The 21,558-nt window shown below is 41.7% G+C and overlaps 1 protein-coding gene and 1 long non-coding RNA gene across 3 annotated transcripts in view; one reads left to right on the forward strand and one right to left on the reverse strand.

The window, feature by feature from the left end:
* Positions 1–16,994, reverse strand: part of PNISR (PNN interacting serine and arginine rich protein) — a 35,874-nt gene extending 18,880 nt beyond the window's left edge. Inside the window, exons 1-4 of one of the 2 annotated variants that reach the window (XM_084623639.1) lie at positions 16,851–16,994; positions 7,304–7,410; positions 5,111–5,296; positions 2,071–2,294 (exon numbers count right to left, since the gene is read on the reverse strand). In XM_084623639.1, the coding sequence (XP_084479765.1) occupies positions 2,071–2,294; positions 5,111–5,296; positions 7,304–7,391 (498 nt within the window). In that variant the 5' untranslated portion in view covers positions 7,392–7,410; positions 16,851–16,994. Of the gene's footprint in view, positions 1–2,070; positions 2,295–5,110; positions 5,297–7,303; positions 7,411–15,614; positions 15,736–16,850 lie in introns of those variants that run through there. The other variant, XM_084623640.1, reaches the window with a different exon arrangement.
* LOC311518143 overlaps positions 15,755–21,558 on the forward strand; it is an 18,774-nt gene continuing 12,970 nt past the window's right edge. Inside the window, exon 1 of the long non-coding RNA XR_014710902.1 lies at positions 15,755–16,044. This is a non-coding gene — a long non-coding RNA (uncharacterized lncRNA). The remainder of the gene's footprint in view (positions 16,045–21,558) is intronic.

Consider the following 21,558-nt stretch of genomic DNA (forward strand, 5'->3'; position numbering starts at 1 on the left):
TCTTCTTTTTCAACTCCAATCAACTTTTTAACTCTGAATGAACTAGCCATTGAACTATCTGAATAATCTGAAACGAAGAAAATATCTGCTACTACTATCAAAAGCTGGCTTAGTAATTCAACAAACTCTAGTTCCAGGTGCTTAGGCAGTGACTCCCACCAGCTCAGTATATGATTTTATTGAAAATTTTGACAGAAAACATGTACCACTTAATATTTTAATTCAATTTAAATTACTTTAATATTTATAAGAAGTTTAGGATTTAACACAGGTTGTCTTAATTTGAAATTTAAATAGGTTACTTTAAAAAAGAAAAATGTTTTAAATTTAAATTTAAAACATCTGATTTTTTTTTGCTCTTTTTAAAATCAATGTTTTATTATATTCTTTTGGTTATTCAAACAACAGACATTTAGTACTTCCATGGGAATTTTAAATATAGTACCATTTACTGCAGCATCTGCTACAAGGTGGACTTTCAGTACCATTTTTACAGGATTCTGAGAAGTTTTCTATAAAACTTTGTCCAGTAACAGCAGACAGAAAACTTTTATAGCCTAAAGTATTTAAAAATGGATGGCTCACCTCACATCTAACAATGATGCCTGGCACTAAAATTTATGAGTACAGAAAGAAGGATAGAAAATAGAAATAAATTCCTATGCCTTTTGTCAGTCTTCCCCACACATTTCTATTGTCTGTGAATATGAGGTAGATGTTCCAAAAGGTAGTGTGTGTTTATAATTTATTTTAAACAGGTTTGATCATACATTACCATTGAAAATTAGGAGGTGGGGGAGGTGGGAATAGAGTAAATTCTTTGGATATAGAGACTTGGACAACACCCCTCACTGTAATACTTTAAAAAAAAAATCTATTCTTTATACACACTACACATAACTTGTTTGCAAGAGTAAAGAAAAAAATTGGATGTGAATTTTTTTTAAATAATTGTTTATTCATAGACTCACAGAAGATAGAGAGGGATAAGATCAATTGGATCCTCCAGTCTATCTCCCTGCAAAAGCAGGGCTATTCCCTATAGCAGGGGTCCTCAACCTTTTTCTTGCTGAGGCCCCCCTCAGCATGCTATAAAAACACCAGGGCCCAGCGGGGGCAGGGTGGAGACTCAGGGCTCTGGGCACACATAGGCATAGTTTTACTTCTATGGAGTTGGGGGGGAGGCGCAAGAGCTGGTGGGGCTTGAACCAACTCCGCACAGTGGGGTCCAGGAAGGGAGCGCCACCTCTACCCCCGACTCACTCAGGAGGCCACCCAGCCTGTCTGGGCTGTGTAGGGATGCAACCAAAAAATATAACTCAAAAGGGTGGGGGAGACGGATCAGGGGGGTGAACTCAGTTCAAAAAGACTGAAAACTGCTCAGGGTGCAGAGAGGGGAGAGCTAGGGGCTGTGTGCAGGCAGGGGGTAGCTAGGCGCTATGTATGGGCAGGTGGGGGACTCCCAGTGCAGCTCCCAGCTTCAGGGGGGAGGTTTGCTGGCTTCAGCCCCGCACTGCTCCTGACTGCGTGGGGTGGGGGATGGGCCGCCAACTTCAGCCCCATGCAGCTCCCAGCTTCAGCGCTAGGCTCGGGGCACTGGGTTTCAGCCGTGGGGCTCCGTGGATCTCCTGAAAGGGCTCGTGGACCCCCCGGGGGCCGCAGATCCCCAGCTGAGAACCACTGCCCTATAGTACATTTTCTAGTATATTTAGGTATATTATTTTCTTAACTTTATTTAATGCTCTTTTCTTTTACACAATTTTGTCGTGTTAATTATATACTGGAAAACACTGACTCATTTTAATCTTGCACATAACCATTTCTCATTATTTGTACGGAAAAAAATCTTGTTTGGCCTCAGAACTGAAAACTCTAAAGTCTTCTTCTGTATGCATAAGGTATTTTGCATGGTGTTAAAATGTATCTTAGCTGCTAAGATTTAGCAGCTAACAGACTTCTTGTTGTTTGTAGAACTGAAGCGTGAGAGTCGCCGCTAGATATTCTTAGAGGAACACTTCCACAGAAGGGCCTCTGTACGTCTACAATATTAAAGCAACAAATATGTTTCACCTGATAGTCAAACTGGTTCACTGGCCCCATTGCAAAGTTATCGGGTGGTCCCCCAAAGTTGTGATTGTTCTGGTTAAATATATGCCTGTTGTCAGGGGCAAATTCCCCACTATCCTGACTGTTGCTGTCTTCAGATGGAGGAACAATTTCCATTGGACCAGGGGCTGGAGGCATCCACTGCTGATCTTGAGGTGGATGTGGAGGTTGGTGAGGCATTCCCCATTCTGTTCAGGATTTAGAATAAAATTCAGTATGAAGTTAACAGTGAGACTTAGACAAATAATAAATGTTCTTAACCCATCAATCTCATGAAGTGCCAAAAAACAAGACTTTCAGCTTTTGTCCGATAAGGAGTCAGGTCGGTATAAATGGATATATAGCCATAGATTAGGGTTAGGAGGAGCCATTATAACCACCTACTCTGATACCCCTGAATTAATTCCTGCTTCAAATCCAAACAATGTGGTTGAATTATAGCATATATATTTTAGAAAGACATCCAATCTCTATTTAAAATTCTCCAGCAATGGAGAATCCACCACAATCTAAATTATTCCTAGTCTGAATTTGTCTAGTTTCAACTTCTAGCCACAAGATCTAGTTATGCCTTTGTCTGCTAAAGAGCCCTCTAATATCAAATTTCTGTTCCCCATGTAGATACTTATAGATGTGATCAAGTCACCCCTCGACCTACTCTTTGATAAGCTAAACAGATGAAGCTCCTGGAGTCTATCACTATAAGGCAGGGCTTTCAAATCCTTTAATCATTCTCATGGCTCTTCTCTGAACCTTCTCCAATTTTGAAACATCCTTCTTGAAGTATGAACACCAGAAGTGGACAAAGTATACCAGTAGTGGTTAGGCTAATACCAAATACAGAAGTAAGGTAATCTCTTTAGTCGTCAAGATTCCTATTTATGCATCCTAAGGAATGCAATGGTCCTTTCAGCCACAATACTGCACTGCAACTCAGGTTCAGCTGGTCATCCACCATGACACAAGTCTTCTTCAGAGTTTCTGGTTCCAAGGACAGAGTCCCTCATCCTGTCACTATGTTTCTAGATGCATATTCTTTGTTCCTAAATGCATGACTTCACATTTGGCTGTAGTGAAATAAATATTGTTTGCTTGCCTCCATCTTACCAATTGAGTCAGATATTAAGAGGACAGGGCACTGATAGAACAATTATTTACCATTCCTCCAATCTTTGTATATTCTGCAAACCTGATCAATAATTATTTTGTTTTTTTCCACATCATTGATAAAAATACTAAATGGCATAAAATCCCCCAGGACCCCACTAGAAACATAGCCACTCAATAATGATTCAACATTTCTATGTCAAGTTCTCTATGTTTACATTACAATGCAGAAAGTTAGTCAGAACAAAACTACAAAACAAAACAAACAAAAAAACCCCACAACTGTAAACCTTGCAAACATTATAGGCAAGATTCAGTACTGCATATCTCAGAGGTGGCAGCACAGAACTTGAAGACCGGGGGTGGAAGGACTAAGGCGCCGTTAAGACACCTTTGCACCCTGGGGCTGCTCCGGGGGTAATTTAGATAGCCCTGAGGGCTACCCTACTTACTGCAGCTCCCCTGTGGAAAGCAGCACTGCTCAGATCCTCTGCAGAGCTGCATACTGCGGCCATGACTCCCCTAGATCTTTAATGTCCCAATTCAGTGACTTAACCACATTTTTCTTCCTCCTTCACTATATACCACATAACTTCTACCTTTCAAACCTGACATTCTACTCCACTTTGTTAAGCATGTCTATGCACCACAAGTAATGGTCTGAGATTGGAAATTTTCATTGAAATAGACTTTCAGTTCCCGTAGGCACATTTGCCAAAGTGCCAAGAGAACTTTGGAAAATCATTGTTTTAATCTTTTAAACATAATTCAGTGCACGTGTGCAGATTTTGGGATTTTTTTCCCCCTCCCTTGTAGCTGTAAAATCAAAAGCAATTTTCACTGGACTAATAAAAAACTAGCTACGGACTTAGAAACTGCATTCCTGCCAAATTTCAAATTGCCATTACATTCTGCAGATGTGCTAGATCTGTTTTTTAAAAACTGCAAAAGAAAATGTTTGCAAAATAATTCTTGGCAGTAAAACTGCAATTCTTCTATTCCTTCTGTGCTTGAAATCAGCTCTATTATTTATTTTTTTTAAATGAAACTTTCAGGACAAAAATTTCTTTGATAGGGAAAAAACACATTTCACACATTTCAGCCAAAAACTAATTTTTTGAGAAAGTTATAATTAACCGAAACTGATTTATTTTATTGTAAATGCTCAGTTAATCTTAACTATAGGCATCCCATGTGCGGTGTATATAATGGGTAGGACAAGACCTGGGGAGAGCCTATAACCTCAAAAAATAAGACACATACAATACAAATATATTTCACAAGGAGACCTCTGCCCTTTCTGGTCTCCAAGCTGTTGTGCCTTGAAAAAACACCACTGCAAGCATCCTACCAGCTAAGTGCTGGCAGAACTCATTCCATAACCTGTCAAAAACATTGCCCAAAACAGCTACAAGGGTTGCAACAGAGTGACAATAGGTGCTCTCTTCCTCAAGAGCATAGTGTGCCCTTCAATGCTCCAGCTCCTACCGACCTGGGAATAAGAAATGAAACAAGTAACTGAATCTCACGGGGGAAAAACCAAACACATGCGTTCACCTTCCTATACTAAAATTCAAAGACAAACCCAAAGACTTTATATATATACACACATACATACATACACACACACAACCTGGTGCCTACGAAAATTACAAATGACTAGATTGTAGTCATGTAGTCTTCATGACTGTACTCTTTCCCATCCCTGAACCAGCTATTTGTTGAGTGTAGAGATCATGTTGTCAGAAGTAAGTGAATGATGCAATGGGGAGGGTGACACACACACACACAAAATAGAGAAACAGTGCATAATATAAATACATATTCACCAAATTACCGAATAAAGAATTAAAATATGGGAGGGATGGGGGCGGGGGGGGAATAGAAAAAGACAAACCTGGCTGCCACATTCTGTTGAAGTTGGGATCCCCTTGAAAATTACCATGGTTGTTTGGACCAGGCTCTATTCCGGAAATATCCTGTCCATTTGGCATCATTCCTTGTTGTTCCACCACACTCTGCTGCCCCGAGGCTTCCCGTTGGGCAATCCATGCCTGAGCTAATGCAGCCCAATCAATCTGGCCTAAAACAAAATTAAGAAAAAAACTTTACCATTTCAGTATTTAAACTTCCAAAATTCAATTCTATTAGTGAGATATACATATATTCTCTCAACAGAAGAATCACTTTATTTATCTACAACAATTACCTTGCAGCTGACTCGTTGCATGTAATTAATTACATTTTTATTGTCGACTGCAAATTTGTCAACGTGTACGTGCATACTGTTGCAGTGGAGTTTCTCTACATGTATACTATACATACTGTTTTAGTTTTCCTATCATTACTTGAATGGATGGTAGTTGTATTCTTGTTGAGAGTGAAGAATACAAATTCAGATTTTAAAAAGATGTAAACTGTAAATTCTAAACTTAGTGAAGTTAAGTTTAAGGAAAATTTATAGTTAGAGAACATATTTTGTAGTGTGTGTTAAAATGATCTTTTATTTTCTTATAATTGTCTTTTGAGTTCCTACTCCTTTTTTGTTCCCTTTTCTCTGTCACTCCTCATTTTACCTGGTCTATTCTCCCATAATGTTTTCTTAACTACTGTCTGTTCTGCTTTGAGATTGGACTTGTTACTTTTTTGTTCCACATTTTTTCTCCCACCATCACACCTTGCATTAAAGCAAGAGACTAGCACAGGAAATAGAAGCAAATGGAAGTGTGCCAAGAACAGTAGGCAACAGGTACAACATACTTCGAAGTGAATAACTATACATTAATTACTCCTGATATAGGTGATCTGTGTACAGATGTGTACAAACAGGAGCACAGAGTTCCATTTGCTAATCATCTAGTTTAAATGCAGATTTTCCATTTTTCATGAATTTGCTGTCATATACTGCTGTGTTATTATTTATGGAGGACATAACTTGTGTTTAGTCGTAATAACCTTTTGCCTCCACGTGTATTTTGAGCACTTCTCATTTTCTACAATTCTCATCTGTATCAGTTTTAGTTCTGCAGAATGCTAAAAACCATTATTTTAAAAATTATATAGTGCTTTACATCTGAAAAGCACTTTATAAATATTAATGAATTTACTGTCAAGTTCCCAGTTAGGCAGCTGTAAATATTCACATTTTATAGAAACACAAACACAGAAAGGTTAAGGAACTTGTTAGTGGTAAATATTTAAATAAAACTCCATGTCTCTGAGTCACTAGTCCTCTGCATGTACCACAAGACCATCTTTCCCCTCCTGTATGTTACCTCACCTCTGTTATGCAATTTATCTTTATAAGAACAGGAGGGAAAATAACTTGTTTGGGGTTACACCACTGGTGAATTATCACAAACCCATCCATTCACAAAGATACTGTCATAATAAGTATTAGACATCATAAAGTCAGCATTTAATCTCTAGGTAGAATAGTTTATGCAACAGACAAAAAACACAGAACTAAAGACATGTGTCTGCCAGCATTCTGCGTACCCTAGTTGGGCAAGGACCATCTTATGTGTTTGAAAAGCATCTTTCACACCATTCACATTACTGTAACCAAAATAAATAATATATCCATCTACACAAAAACAGATTTCACTGAAGTGATTTTTAAACACATCTGCATGCACACTTTACCATACAGGCATTTCCTAGTAAAGCTGGCATTCTCAAATACAAGGTTTCTCATAACTCAGCTTAGCCAAAAGCCAATGTTTCTGAAAAGAAAGGCCAAAAGCTATCAAGAATCACTAAGGCAACAAAAATCAAGAACAAATAAAGCAGACTAACTGTTGGGAATAGATTATAGTCTGTTGATAGTTTACCAACCCAAGACAAATCAATTCACTTACTCGTACTGTACATATTAAAAATCAACGGGTGTGGGGGGAAAACAAACACTGTAAGCATCGCTGTGCCTAAGAATTGTGATGGTTCAGAAGAGCATCAGAAATACAATTGCTCAATAACTGGTATAAGAAAGGAGTAACCATAGTCATGCTGTAATCCAGGGACTAAAATTCAGATTACAAAAGATAAATTAAATTGTATTTTGATAGCACAAATCTTGTTATTTACTTACTTGGATCTTGCTGATGCTGGAAGGACTGCATCCACTGTTGCTGGTTCAAAGGCCATTGCTGCCAAGGCTGTCCACCTTGATCCCACATCTTTAATTCTTTATATATTCTACATTTAATAAAAATAATGGTTTTACATTTGAACTGATACTCAGGAAACTTTACATACTTGAACCTATTACACAGAGACATTTAACTCCTGGAAAACCAAGCTGACATAGCAATATTGGTTTAATATTTTTAGCTGGAGGAAAATGCTAACTGTTCAAAACATCAACTGAAAGAGGTTATTAAAAACAGCTGTGCACTGTTTAAACTCAACATTGTATGACTTCTGAAAAACTAATATTCCTTCACCAAAATTTTCATAAAGAATTTAATAAATTACAAAATGATATGCAAGATGTGGCAATAAGTTTCTTAAGATAAATTTACATGACAGAGGTCTACAAGCAATTTAAAGAAAGTAAATATTAGTTTACAACTTAACATTTAAGGAGTTATTTTTATAACTAGAACAATATTATCCAACTGATGCAATTCTGTGTTCTTTAAAACAGATATTATTATATAGACAGCATATCTTGTGGAGAAAGGTATTTTTCTATACAACCTACAAACAATGCTGTTATCAAGAGACAAAGAACGGCCCTGATCCTGAAAGCTGATCTGTACAGACTTTACTGGGGTTCCACACAGGCATCAGGCTCTACTCACATAGATCGGCTTGTGGGAGTGGGGCCAAAATGTGTTGTATATAATTACATGAATATGGTACAGGTAAAAAAAGATGCAATCCTCTTGGAAGCTGTGAAACAAACTTTGTAGGCTTTTAACAAGACCAGTTCAATTTTGAGATTATCATAGGGATTATCAGCATAAATTTATTTTACTTCTTTGTTTTATCCTGCAACAAAAAGGTGGTGAAAGAAGTTTCATTGTTACATTAAGGTATCATACTACTCAATGGCACCAGTTTAGGATATACAGACACCGAAGAGCACAAAGTCAGAGCACAAGTCAGTAGCGTCTTGATCTATAACTAAGCAGCCCGCTTTGTTTTGTATCAGTAGAAAGATGGAAAAAGTTACATTTAAAATAATCTTGCAAGGTCTGCCTTATGCTTAAGGGAGTGTTTGTATTAGACTGCAGATATGGATTACAGTAACTTTACAACTGTGCCTTCATTCCGAAGCAACAAAGAAAATGTACACAGTTAAGTTTGTTTTTTCAGTGATCTTCACATCTTCTAATTGTGAAGATCCAGCAGACTCCAAAGAACTGACTGGTCACACGATGACAGCTGTCTTGATTTCTGGTTTTTATATTACAGTAAGAAAAGATAAAATATATATTTCAATACTCCCATTGTTACTCTGCCACATAAGCAAATACTGCAAGTTGCCGTAGGAATGTCACGTGACAAACAAATGGAAGGACGTATTAGTGTAACTATTGATCAATGTAGTTACACCAATCTATACTTTCCTAATGTAGACAAGGCCTTAAACACATGATCTTAGCCAAAAGGCCTACTAATACTCCACCACTAGTCTCAGAATATAAACAGACATTAATGCTATCACACCCTGGCACTCAGGATTCATGTACATAAATGACACGCAACTGACAACATGAATACTCAAAATGCATTCTGATTAATGCTCAACCAATAAGATCTAATTATCTGTTACATCCCTAATTGTTCATTCCCAAATATTTTTTCTGGGTATCTCAAGCAGACACATTAAGACTAAGATTCCAGAATGTTATTAACAATTTTACACTGAAATAAGAAGCTGTCAGAAGTGGATGCTCAATGCTGCTAGAAATGGGCTACATATGAAGCCCTACTCTTTGGTTTATTCTTTGACAACATAAGCAGGTAACGTGCTAAATGAATGGGCTAATGTTGTTATTAGAAGGTCTTTGTAACAATTTAAAGAGACAGCATAATTTTAAAATACCACAGATAGCTCCGTGGTACATAAGCCCCAACAGTGCCCAGTGGCGTAGGAGGATGTACAGACTATTTAACCTTACTATTGAAGGGACTATTCCATTTACACAGTTTGGTTTTATTGAGTAACCCTCGAACCTCAGTCAGTAGACAGAGAGATAGCTCTTATGCACTCCTTTGATGGCCAAGAAAATGATACTGCAACATTAAAGAGTATCAATATTTCTAACAAAGAGTGCTGCAGTGAAGTACACAAGGCAGTAGATACGGTGACAGGAACTTATAAGTGTAGAATTAAGAAAACATGCCCTTTATTATTGGATTTAAACAGAATAACCAGACTTCATAATCAATCTCCGTTTTGCATGCCATGATGGTAAACTCACTCACTTTTAATTCTGCCTCTCTAAAGAAGATATTCTGACAGGATTCTCATTCTTGCATCTCTGCTTCCTATCATGAGACCAATCTCATACTGGAGGTTTGAAACCTTTCCTCCGAATGAGAATTTTGCAATGATGGTATCGCCAAAGAGAAAATTACATAACTTGTAATTCTGCTTCACTAACAATAGAATCTCACAAGATTTTAACTCTTGGAGAGTGATGGTCTCAAGCCTGGTCTACGCTAGAGTTAGGTCAACATAAGGCAGCCTACGTCGACCTAATTACATGTCTACACTAGAATGGTGCTTCCGCCAATGTAAGCCACCTACTACCTTGACCCAATAACTCCACTACTGTGAGAGGCATAGTGTTTAGGTCAATGTAGTTAGGACAACACATAGTCAGAGTAGACACTGCATGACTTACTTTGCCTGCTGGCTGACAGCCCAAAGCCCTGCCACCTCCTCTCAGTGAGGGATTGGGGGAAGAGGGGGGGAGAAGAGAGCCCAAGCCCAGCCACTGCCCAGGTTGTCCTCCCCCACCCCCAATGCCTCACTGGGAGGCAGCTAGGTGAACCCAGCCCTGACAGTAGGAGCCAAAGAGGAAATGTGAAACCATGAGACTGACAAGACTGTCAATTTCACGGCTGGTAGGCTCCCAGCTATGAAATTGCGTCCCAGCCTGGCTCACAGCTGGGGCTGTCAGCCCCTGGTTTGGGAAAGGGGGGCTCCAGCTGCAAATCTGTAAAGCAGCCACCCAACACAGACAATCTGGACAGAAAAAGACTACAGTTTTCTCTTAGGAGAATCTTATCTTATCTTTCCCAAGAGAAAACGGAAGTCTTTCAGTCCAGATCCTCTGTGTGGGTTGGCTGCTTTACAAATTCACCACTGGGACACTATGGTCCTCAAGCCAGCATGGCTGGCCATGGGAGGATCACAACAGTGTAGGAGAGTCCTCTGGTGCCAGCATTTTGTAAGACCTAGTAATTCTGTGAAGCTGTAAAGTTTCAAGATTCAAAGCTAGTAGTTAATTAATTTGAACAAGTTATCTGTTTTATCCATAACAGACCATAAAGAACACTTATCTACCCAAACTTCATGGTGAAAGGTATAACTAGAATGTGAAGGCAGATTTATTTTGTCTCATAAGTAATAAATAACAGACACTATACTTGTGTTTTTCCCTGTCAGGATCACCAATTTAGTGCTCTCCAAAATAAATTGAAAAAATTGATCCTAGAGAACTGAGAAGTGTCTCCACATAATAACTGACAGGGTGTAAGGCACCTTGATGCATCCGAAAGTTGACACCCTTTTCTTCAAATTAACAACTGACACATGCGGGCAGCAATGAGCTGAGGCTGTAGAATATAGAGTCCAACTTACAGAGATATAAGAAAGACACCTATGAAATTAAGGTACTAGATGATGAGCTGATTAAAAACTGTATTGCTAAGGCTAGCCTGGTGCCTAATGGGAGTACTGCCACACAAAAGATAAACTGTTGGGACTTTGCTTTGCCCGTCTTTTCCTATGTTGGTGGCACCACAGAGGTAGAGCCCCTTTGGGTAGCACTTGGACAGATCCAAATCCACTTCTCACTAATGAAAAGTCACTAGGACACTGAGTCAGTAAGAGTTGTGGGAGGTTCTAGAAGAGATGGTGGAGCCCCTTTGAGACGGAAAGAAATGCTGGAAAATACAGTTCAGTATACAAACAGAATCTGGGAGCTTGAGAAAGCTGAACATCTCTCCTGCTGGCTGGATTCAAATGTTAAGCAAGACACCTCCCCTCCAACAGAGTGGTATGTCAGTTTGGCATTTAGCGAACGGGAAGAGGGTATGACTCTGATCTCATCAATGAATATAATTTAAAAGGCATAACTGGGTATAAAGATTCAGAAAAGAATGTTAAATTCATATGTGTCTACCTGGAAGGGGAAATCAACACACACTCAATCAAACACAAAGTTGTGGTAGTTTCATTTCTGGCTGTTTCACCTACCAGTGAAATTAGCTTTCTCTCTTTTGTATTTCCTTGCTCTTGCATGCCAGGAATAAACAAAAGACAACTTTATCAGAGCTCTAAGAATTGTTTTCTTATTCCCCTATGTCAGACCAGAAAACTGGAACCTATTAAAAATCTGTTTACCAAAGAGGGAACAAGAACCTAATTTCGTTTTCTTGCTATACAGACTTGACTACAAGAAAGAAAGGTACCTAATGAATTCAGATTACCCTTTTTTTTTTACTTGTACATATTTTCCTGTTACAGACAATTTAACAATTAATAGGAGGTCACAGAATAATATAAACAGTCTTGTAACATTCTCTGTAATAGTGCTTGTGTGTGTTATTCTTTAAAATACTGGCCCAGATTTCCCCCTATAGTAGAGCTGTGTTGTGCCATGCCACCCACACAAAAAAAGGCCTAATGTTGAAGCAGATGCCAATGAGAGAATCAACATTTTGTAGGAGGACCTTCTGCTGCTGTAGAGCTGGTGTAATGGCATGGTCCAGTGATCCCAACAGCTATAACAGACTCTTGGAGCCAAGGGCAACTAGTATAATTTACAGTGGGGGCTGACCCAGTACAGAGCCAGCCCAGGACAGAGGGAAGCACAAAGGTTACTTAAAAGGTATCTATACATAACCCCTCAAATAGCAGCGTGCACTCTTCAGCCACAGCCAAGAACAGTAGTCAGTCACAATATCCTTATTTTATATATATTTCCCACTTCTCTCAGAAAACATACATTTGTTCTTTTTGCTTCCCTCCTTGTCCCTGCAACAGAATCTCTTCTTGTGCATTTGTAATGTGTGCCCAAATATGCTATACATTCAGATAACAATAGGTAAAAGCACCAGTTTCCCTTATTTCATTTGGAAAAAAAAAAAAAAAAGGGATACTAAATATATTACTGTATTTGGTGGCCTTTAGTATGAAATCTTTGCAAAGTGAGTTTGGACTGAGTTAATATAATTATCTTGGGAGTTACTCTTTGTCACCCAACCCATTTTTAGTTGGCCAAAGGCTTCAGTGCTAACATGAGTAGTATTTCTAAGTTGCTAAAGTTATTTAATGCTTAGTTACTGTGGTATCTGCCTTATACCTAAGATAGTCAGAAGTATCATATATTTATAATTTCTTTCAAATGCCAACTTCTTTCAGAATACAATTATTTCTACAGCTTCTGTCAGCAAATCAGAGCAAAACCTAATGCATTTTTATCTCAGTTACTTATCATTATGGCCCTTACAGTTAGGCCTAACTGCATTAGGTCTTAGTATCTGAAGTCTACTTTAACCATTCTTCTCAATGTGCCTTTGTCAAAGCACGGAATACAGGCCTTCCAAATATGTACTGACGATACAAAATAAAGGACAAATAAATGACAAATTGTAATGTGTGGCTTGTTTAGCACCTGTAACAGTCTTCAAGAATCAGCAGTTCTGAGAAACATTTACATTACTACCCACTGGAATGAAGCAGGTTGAACAGAGGTAAATTTAACTGAAAAATTGTTATAAAAACGCCTGTACTGAAAGAATAATCTGAAGGGATAAAACTTTAGTCTTCTGTTATTTCAAACTTATACTTGCATAATGAACTGAGCCAGAAAGAAACTTTAAGAAGCACAATAGGCAAAAAATGGGCAACTGCAGCGTCTTATATGCACTTTCGGATGTTTGGAAAGATAAAGACAAAACACGCTCAGGTACATCCAAGACACCATAACCTGTCATATTTTATTCTGCTTCACCTGTTTGTGGATCACATAATCTCACAAATCTGTGACTAATGTAACAAATATACCAAAGCTATTTTTAAAATTATCTTCATATAGAAGATTACATTGATATCATATACAGAAACAGCTGATGGACTGGTTTCAGAGTAACAGCCGTGTTAGTCTGTATTCGCAAAAAGAAAAGGAGGACTTGTGGCACCTTAGAGACTAACCAATTTATTAGAGCATGAGCTTTCGTGAGCTACAGCTCACTTCATCGGATGCATACCGTGGAAAATACAGTGGGGAGATTTATATACACACAGAACATGAAAAAATGGGTGTTACCATATTTTACATTTACATGAGAAAAATATTTTTTAAAATCATGGTCAATTCTACTGAATTTAGAATACATTCAGGAAAGAACTGATGGGTGCACAAAGAAATGAAATCAAGCCACCCCAACTAACAGGACTGGCACTGGATTTTTCAAATGATCATCCAATATATTGTGTGCCTGAATAGTACTGTCAGTCTACATTAGACTGTAACATCCTTCCTGAATGATTTGTTTTCTATAGAAACCAAGCACACTGATGAGGTATATGATACATAAGTAATGTCTGTGCATCAGGGAAGGTGACTCTTCCATTATATTTATTTCTCTAGCCAAGTAAAACCCATCCAAAGACGCACTGCAAAGTGTAACCTGTTGTCAATGGCAACCTTATGAATCCATACCTGACTTGCCAGCCATGAAAGGAGAACGAAGATGCAAGCACCTGCCCCCACAATATCTTATTTTGATGAGCCTAACCAAAGGCGTAACCTGCTTGAGACCCCCTAACCAAAGGCCTAACCTGCTTGAGACCCCCTAACCAAAGGCCTAACCTGCTTGAGACCCCCCCTTAACAGAAGAAAAGAAATAATACACGACAGGCTACGAAGTTAAATTTCCCTAAGTTAGACAGGTCAAAGTTTTAGGTAGAACAGTATCTACATAATTATGGGCCCAATCCCTTATTCACAGAAAGTAGTATCTACTCATACAAGCAGTCCCATTGAACTCCATGGAACTGCTTGTATAAGTATTACTCACTTAACAGGAGTAAGGATTGAAAACTTGAGCTCTGATTAAGAAGGTGTTTAGAAACGTCCCATCTCTGCTGAGCTGTTCAATTAAGTGTAGGCATTTTGTAAATGATAATATTGGTAATGCTACCCCTTAGGAGCTCCCCAGTGGAATGATCATCACACATGCTGTGCAATCCAACATATATTTATTTCACATTAAGTATTTAAAAGAGGTATCCTGGTAATTTAACAGTTACAGAATCCTAACGTTGTTACTGCAAAAACCTGGCTCATAGGTATTCATGCCCTGGTCACTAGCACACAGAATCAGCACCACTTCACTGTGTCAACAAGTATTACAATGCTAGCAGCTGAAGAATCCTTCTTTTTGGAGTTTAAAGAGCGGCTTGTGCACATCCATCAGGCAGATCATGAACCTATCCTTGTTACCACTAAAACTTTCTTGTACCTGAACAAGGCACTGCCTAAGTTACCCCAATGATATAATCGTCACTACGACCTAAACACAGAGCAGGTCGGTGTATGCAAACCTAGTAACCACCCACCCAGGGTGGCTCAACTGGTTTTCAGAGACTGTTTAACAGCATTGTCGCAGGCAAAGTCCCAAAAGTTGGGCAGCCCTAGACACAATAGGCAGGTCTCCCACACCCATGGGCACATGGCAGAGACCTCAACAAAGAGCTTCCCTTCCTGCTCGAAAAGCAGCGTGGACTACGCGCTCCAGCCCATTGGGTTCTGCTGGAGTTGACCACTTACGCATGCGCAATATGGGGTCAGGAGACCCGTCTCCATCAGTCTCTTGGGTACCCCCCTAGGACAGCAGCGCATGCGCACCACGAGAAACGGGGGCCACTCTCTCCAGTCACCTCGATTGTACGCCAGCTCCCTCGCGCAGCGCATGCGCAAGTGCCAACCGCCACGGGGGCGGGAGATGCCCTCCCTCTCATCGGGAACATATATCTCTCCCCAGGGGCGGAGGGAGGCTCGCGCTGCCCACCCAGCGCCTCACACAGCGAGCGGCCCCGGCAACAGCGCCGAGCGCCCTCCAGCCCCTCCCCCCAGGCTCAGCGGGGCGGGGATGCCGGTCGCTTCAGCCCCCCAGTCGCCGCGATGAGCGCTTCGCGCCCCGTTACTTACATGCCCCCTCTCCGCCCCCCACCGGTCACAGGCGGCGCCGCTTCGTCTCCTTCACCACCACCACCGCCGCTTCCTCTCCCTGTACTCCTCGTCTTCACGAACAAGACAATATGGCGCCCGCTGGCGTTCACCCGGTAGTGAAATTTGCGTCACTGAGCTGACCCCTTCCAGGACAGCGTGAACGCTCTCGGCCGCCATCTTAAATGTGGGCAATAGAGTGGTCGTGAGCGACTTCCCACCAATCGCCCTTTTACTGAGGGGAAGCGCGCTGCCGCCTCGATTGCAGCCATCTTTAGCAAGGGCAAGACCCAAGCGTCAGCCGCCGCCATCTTTAGCGAGGGCGACTGCACCGATTTCAACCTAGCCCTTGGGGCGGGGAAGCCTCTGTGGCTTCAGCAGAGACCGCGGAGCTGCCGCTGGGTGACGGAAGGTACCTTGAGCTCCGATAGCACAGGCTGCGGCGGGGAACCTTGCCAGCCCCCGGAGTCTCACCTCGGCCCGCTCGTAGCCCCTCCCTTCGCAACCACCCACGGCTTTCCTACCCCGTCACCCTCCTCCCAACCTGTGCCGCACCTCCCCTCTCTCACACGCAACCCACAGCCCACCCGCCAGCCCTCACACCATAACTTGTACCCTACCCCCACTCCGCCCATACACCCCACCAGCACAACCCCTCCCCTGCTCCCCAAACCCCACCGCAACCCCTTCCTGTCACAACTCACACCCTACGCCACCCCACGCTGTACCCTCCCCTTCTCCCACAGTCCTCATCCTTCACACACACACACTCCACCCCAACCTGTATTGCCCCTCTCACACACACCCCACAACCTGTACCATACAGACCCCCTCCATCCCCCACCAAAATCTCTATCCTATCCTCTACTCACAAACCTCATACCCCCATGCATCCACCCCTACCACTCTGCTCCCTCCTACATATACACATTCCCAACCCCTTCCCTGAACAGACACACCTCTTGTCTGATTCCATACTCTTCCCCCTACACACACAGACCTCTTGCTATGTCCTGTATCCTTCTCTACACAAAAACACATCCCTGCACACATTCACCACAATTCATCCTCTTCTATATACACATCTATACACACACACACACAAACAACCCCTACTCTTCCTACACCCAGACACCCATAACCTATATCTTTCCCTATAGCCACACATGCTCTTGCCACAACCCATGCCCATAGCCAGTCCCTCATCACAAGCTATACCTCTCCTACAATCTCCTCCTCTGTAGTATCTTACTGATGAGCTGACCAGTTTCAAGCTGACGTCTATGTACAGAAGTGAGGTATCTAAATGTTCTGCTATTCTGCAGGGCTGCAGGTTGTGATAGTCCTGTTCTGCTCCAGCAGTGCGATGCTGGAAACCAAGGACTGCATCTAGAGTGCACAGGAAGTGGGACGTGTCTGCACTTCCTGAGGACTTATTCTACATCCTATCTTCCTGTTTTGAGCTAAAACATTATTAAATCAAAAGACTATAAATGATAAATACAATAACTAACAACAATCCTTCAAGTTGCTTAAACACAGCCATGTCTTGAGCAGTTGTTAACGTGTTTCAGAAGTCTTCCTGAGATGCTGTATTGCAAACCATCTTTAGACAAGTCTTTGTTTGTAAGAAACTGTTCAGTCTCATGAAATAATAGGGGCAGTTTGTGAAATATTTTCACCTTATGCATCTGCTCTCGTTTCTCTTATCTTGGCTAAGGTGTCAGGGGGAAACTCAAGCACATTCCCATGTAAGATTTTGCCTTCATCTATGATCAGTGAGTATAAGTGAGGTGACTCCTCTTTTCATCACTATAGCTTTGACTGGCCAGTGCTCATCTTCCCAAATTCTCACACAGTCTTTGTTTTTTAACTGTGGAAGATGTCTTACTCCTTTATATTGTAAGCAGTGTCAGGATGAGCTCCACCCTGACATCTGGTGGTGAGGTGTGGCAAGTTGTGGAAAAGAACTTCAGGGGCTGATCTCATTTGCATAGGCACACCCACCACGCCTAGAATGAGACCATAGCTGCCCAAATGGTCACTTTGGCTGCTGTGGGATCCCCAGTGTCTCTGTTATTGGGGCAGGAAGAATAAATTGTTATTACCCTGATTATGGGAACTGTGCTTGGAACTGTACGTGGCCTTTTGTTATGATGGAGGGATTCACCATCAACTAAGTAGCACTCGCTAGGCAAGGGTCATGGGTTCCAAAACTGTGTGAATGGAGAGAGGCTGGGGACAAGTATTAATACTTAGTAGCATGGGCCCCTTGGTGAGGGCCTTACATGCTGATTGCACTTCCTCCTCTCTCCACTGTGGAATATCAGAGCTAATTTTGATTTCATTAGAAGTCTAGTTATAGGCTGCTGAGCTCACTTTGGGCTGACAGTGCACCAGCACTGGGGCTCCCCTACTATAAGCTGAATTCACCTAAGAGCTGAAATCACTGAGTGTTGTGTTAAGTAGTGGGGGAGCCTGAAGATATATGGTGGAGCGGAGCGCAGCTGAGCGAAGGAGTTCGTGGGGCGGCTGGCGGAGCGCAGCTGAGCGAAGGAGTTCGTGGGGCGGCTGGTGGAGCGGAGTGCAGCTGAGCGAAGGAGTTTTGTGGGGCGGCTGGCGGAGCGGAGCGCCGCTATGGGGCGGTCAGCTTCAGATCACGTAAGGTGCCTCTTACCCCCGTCCCATTTCCACCCAGGTTGGGAGGTAAAGCTCCGCCGATAAACTTTCGAACTCTGGGGCTGCCCTGACCAGGGACAGAGACTTTTGGGGCATTGGACTTTTGGGACTTTGGGTGATTTGGGGTTGCTGGACTCAAGAACCAAAGGGAAAAGGGCATGCCCCAATTTGCCTGGGGTGGGGTTGTTTTTGCTCATGGGTTGTGTTATGAATCCTGTTGGTGGTGTTTCCCCAACATAATGCCACATTGTTTCTCTCTGTTATTAAAAGACTTTTGCTACACTCAGACTATGTGCTTGCGAGAGGGGAAGTATTGCCTCTTGGAGGCGCCCAGCAGGGGTGGTATATATTTGTCCCAGGTCACTGGGTGGGGGCTCGAGCCGGTTTGCATTGTGTTATTGGAATGGAACCCCTAGATATTGAACCCGGCCCTTGTTGCTGCCAACTCTGACGGGCAGAAGGGTTACAATATTTTGTCCAATTGTACTTTTCCAGTCTTTTTCTCGCTATCACAGTCTCCTTAGTCCACCTTTGTTTTTGTCCCACATCTGGTAATCAAGTATTTATACTTCTGTTGTAGACTACTTCCACGTTGCAATAATGTAGCTCTATAGTTGAGTAGTGCCAAATATGGATCTTCTTTACATCCACTGCTTTTTTGAGCAAGTTCTTCACTATACATACCACCCTGGTACTGCAAATAGCAGTGGGGGGGCTGACTGTGCTGTAATGGTTAGTGCCAAAGTAACTGGTGTTGGATGAATCATTGGTACTGCAGATTTGGTATCAGATGCAATTAGTACCATGAGACATGCCAAGAGTCTGGTACCATGCTCCCTTTGGGCTACAGCAGTACCCTTTTCGGGCTGTGAAATCCCCTTAGACTGTGAGTGAAGAAGCGATTTCATTCTCTATTTGCTTGGGTCAACTAGCTGGGATGTGCCTCAATGTTTTCTAAAGGAGTGATGCTCCTTTCTTACCTCTATCTGAAGTTTTAGCTGATGATCCCATAGCCCTGTGAGTGTCTGTAGTCAGGGCCATCTTGGTGTTACGAATTACACCTGGTAGGACACGCACACAACTGCTGCAAATTACACCTGGTAGGACACGCTCACAAGTGCTACGAATTACACCTTGTAGGACACGCACACAAGTGCTACGAATTATACCTGATAGGTCACGCACACCAATGCTGCGAATTATACCTGATAGGTCACGCACAGTTCGAATCTAGGCTGAGGCACAGAAATAAAGTCCACAACTGCAGAGTTCCCAAAAGACACTACGTTTATTATGCTCGAGTGTGGTGCCCCCCTGCTAGCCAGGAGGGGACCCTGAATGCAGATTATACAAAGGTTATATACCTTTTAGCAAAGCATGTTGCCCTCGTGCATCGGAAACATTAGCCAATAAACAAACCCTTGTCTTATCTACCACCTATCCCTGCTTGGTGCATTCCTCGTGCTATACCAGTATGTTAATTACGCAGCATGGTCCTAAAGCCATGCATCAGTAACTTTTATTATCAGGATGGGAGGCCTCACACCAAGGCCAAGAGACAGGGAGTTAGAGACTGACAAAAACCAGATACTGGGGAGTCAAGGCAGGCTGGAGACAAGGAGGAGGATTTTCACAGGGATTCAGTATCTAAGGATTACTCCTCCTGGTGTATGATGTGCTGGCATTTAAACAATGGTGGGCCCCAAACCAAAATGGAGTCACATGTGCTAACTTTTCCTTAACATTGGAGAACGGGACTTAGGAGCTAGTTATTGATTGGGGGTATACTGGGGCACTTCTGGACTCAAACTGAGTTAGTCCAGGTGGGTCTTGCTTGCCTGGGTCTGAGGAAGGCCAAAGCCTGGTCCAAGAAAAAAAGTTTGAAGTGAGCCTCTCTTACCTTCTGGATCCTTTGTGAAAGGGACCTAGAAATGGTACATTTATGAGGGATGTGTCTGTCCCTGAGGTAATCTTGTATGACCATCATTAAGCTGCACTGGAGGGGCCGTTTTTGGACCTGGGAGACTTAGGTTCAGTCATGACTAAGTCCCAGTACCAGGAGAAAACTACTTCTCTCCAAAAATAACAATTGTGCCAATGTTAATGGGCCGAAACTACACTGACTACACTAAAAAAACCCTAATCTTTACACTATTTACAAATATCTACAATAAGTGGTTTAGAAAGTGTTCTGAGATGCAAACACTGTTGGGGTTCTGTCTCTCAGCCACGGCAGTAAAAAGGAACTGGGGGCAGTTGGGCCCACCCCATCCTTTATTCCCTTGACATGAGGACATTCAGGGTACATCCATGGCTCCAACAGAAACTGCTGGCCAAAAGATTCAAATCCTGAGCACACGGGATACATGTGTCTTTATAAATCTTAAGTTATAAGACATTTACAGTAAGTTCAAATTGTCTAACATTCTAATTCTCATTTTCTTTCAACTTACATATTAACTTTCCCCCTATAAAGGATCCATTTAGTAGGTATATTCAGTAGGGGTTATAGATAGCACTGATGTGATAACAGCTGGTACCCTGCCTAAGTGCCATCAGGCTCTTCATCCTTCCTGTCAGGCACACATTTGTTATAAACTGACACTGTCTGTTGGAAAGCAAGGTAACACTTGGGTATGAGGTCATGAGATGGTTATAACTCTCAATTGTGACATCAGAGCTGTGCAATACCTCTTTTTAAATGCTTCTTTTGCAGAGCACCCACAGAAATTTCTGCACAACTTAAGATTCATGTGTGGTGAGGGTGGGCGTAGGTATGGCTGGAGCAATGATGGAGTGGGATAATTTTTTTAGTTAGATCTGTAAAAGTCCTTATTGAATTTATTTAAAATAGACCAGATTTTCATTGTCGAAGACTTAACTCTGAAATTTGAAAGCATGCAATTAAAAATACCCTACACAGGTATATTAAAATCCTCCTTTATAAATGGGCCCTTTTAGTAACATTAGGGCCTGATTCCGAACCCAAGGAGTAAATGGCAATGGTCTCATTGATTTCAGTGATGCAAAATCAGACACTCACTAGTCAGCATGGTGCTTACCATTGTGAATAGTCTCATTTATTTCAATGGTGTATACCATGATGACTTAGCACTGGGGAGGTGGACAGGAATATCTACAAATATTTGAAGCGAACACTGAGGAGAAAAAATATTTATACAACAGAGTGCAACTAGCAGTTTTATTAATAGTAATAAAATAGTGAAATTAGTGTTATAATAGTGGG

The sequence above is a fragment of the Lepidochelys olivacea genome, assembly GCF_965140295.1.
Source record: "Lepidochelys olivacea isolate rLepOli2 genome assembly, chromosome: 3".
NCBI classification, from domain to species: domain Eukaryota; kingdom Metazoa; phylum Chordata; order Testudines; family Cheloniidae; genus Lepidochelys; species Lepidochelys olivacea.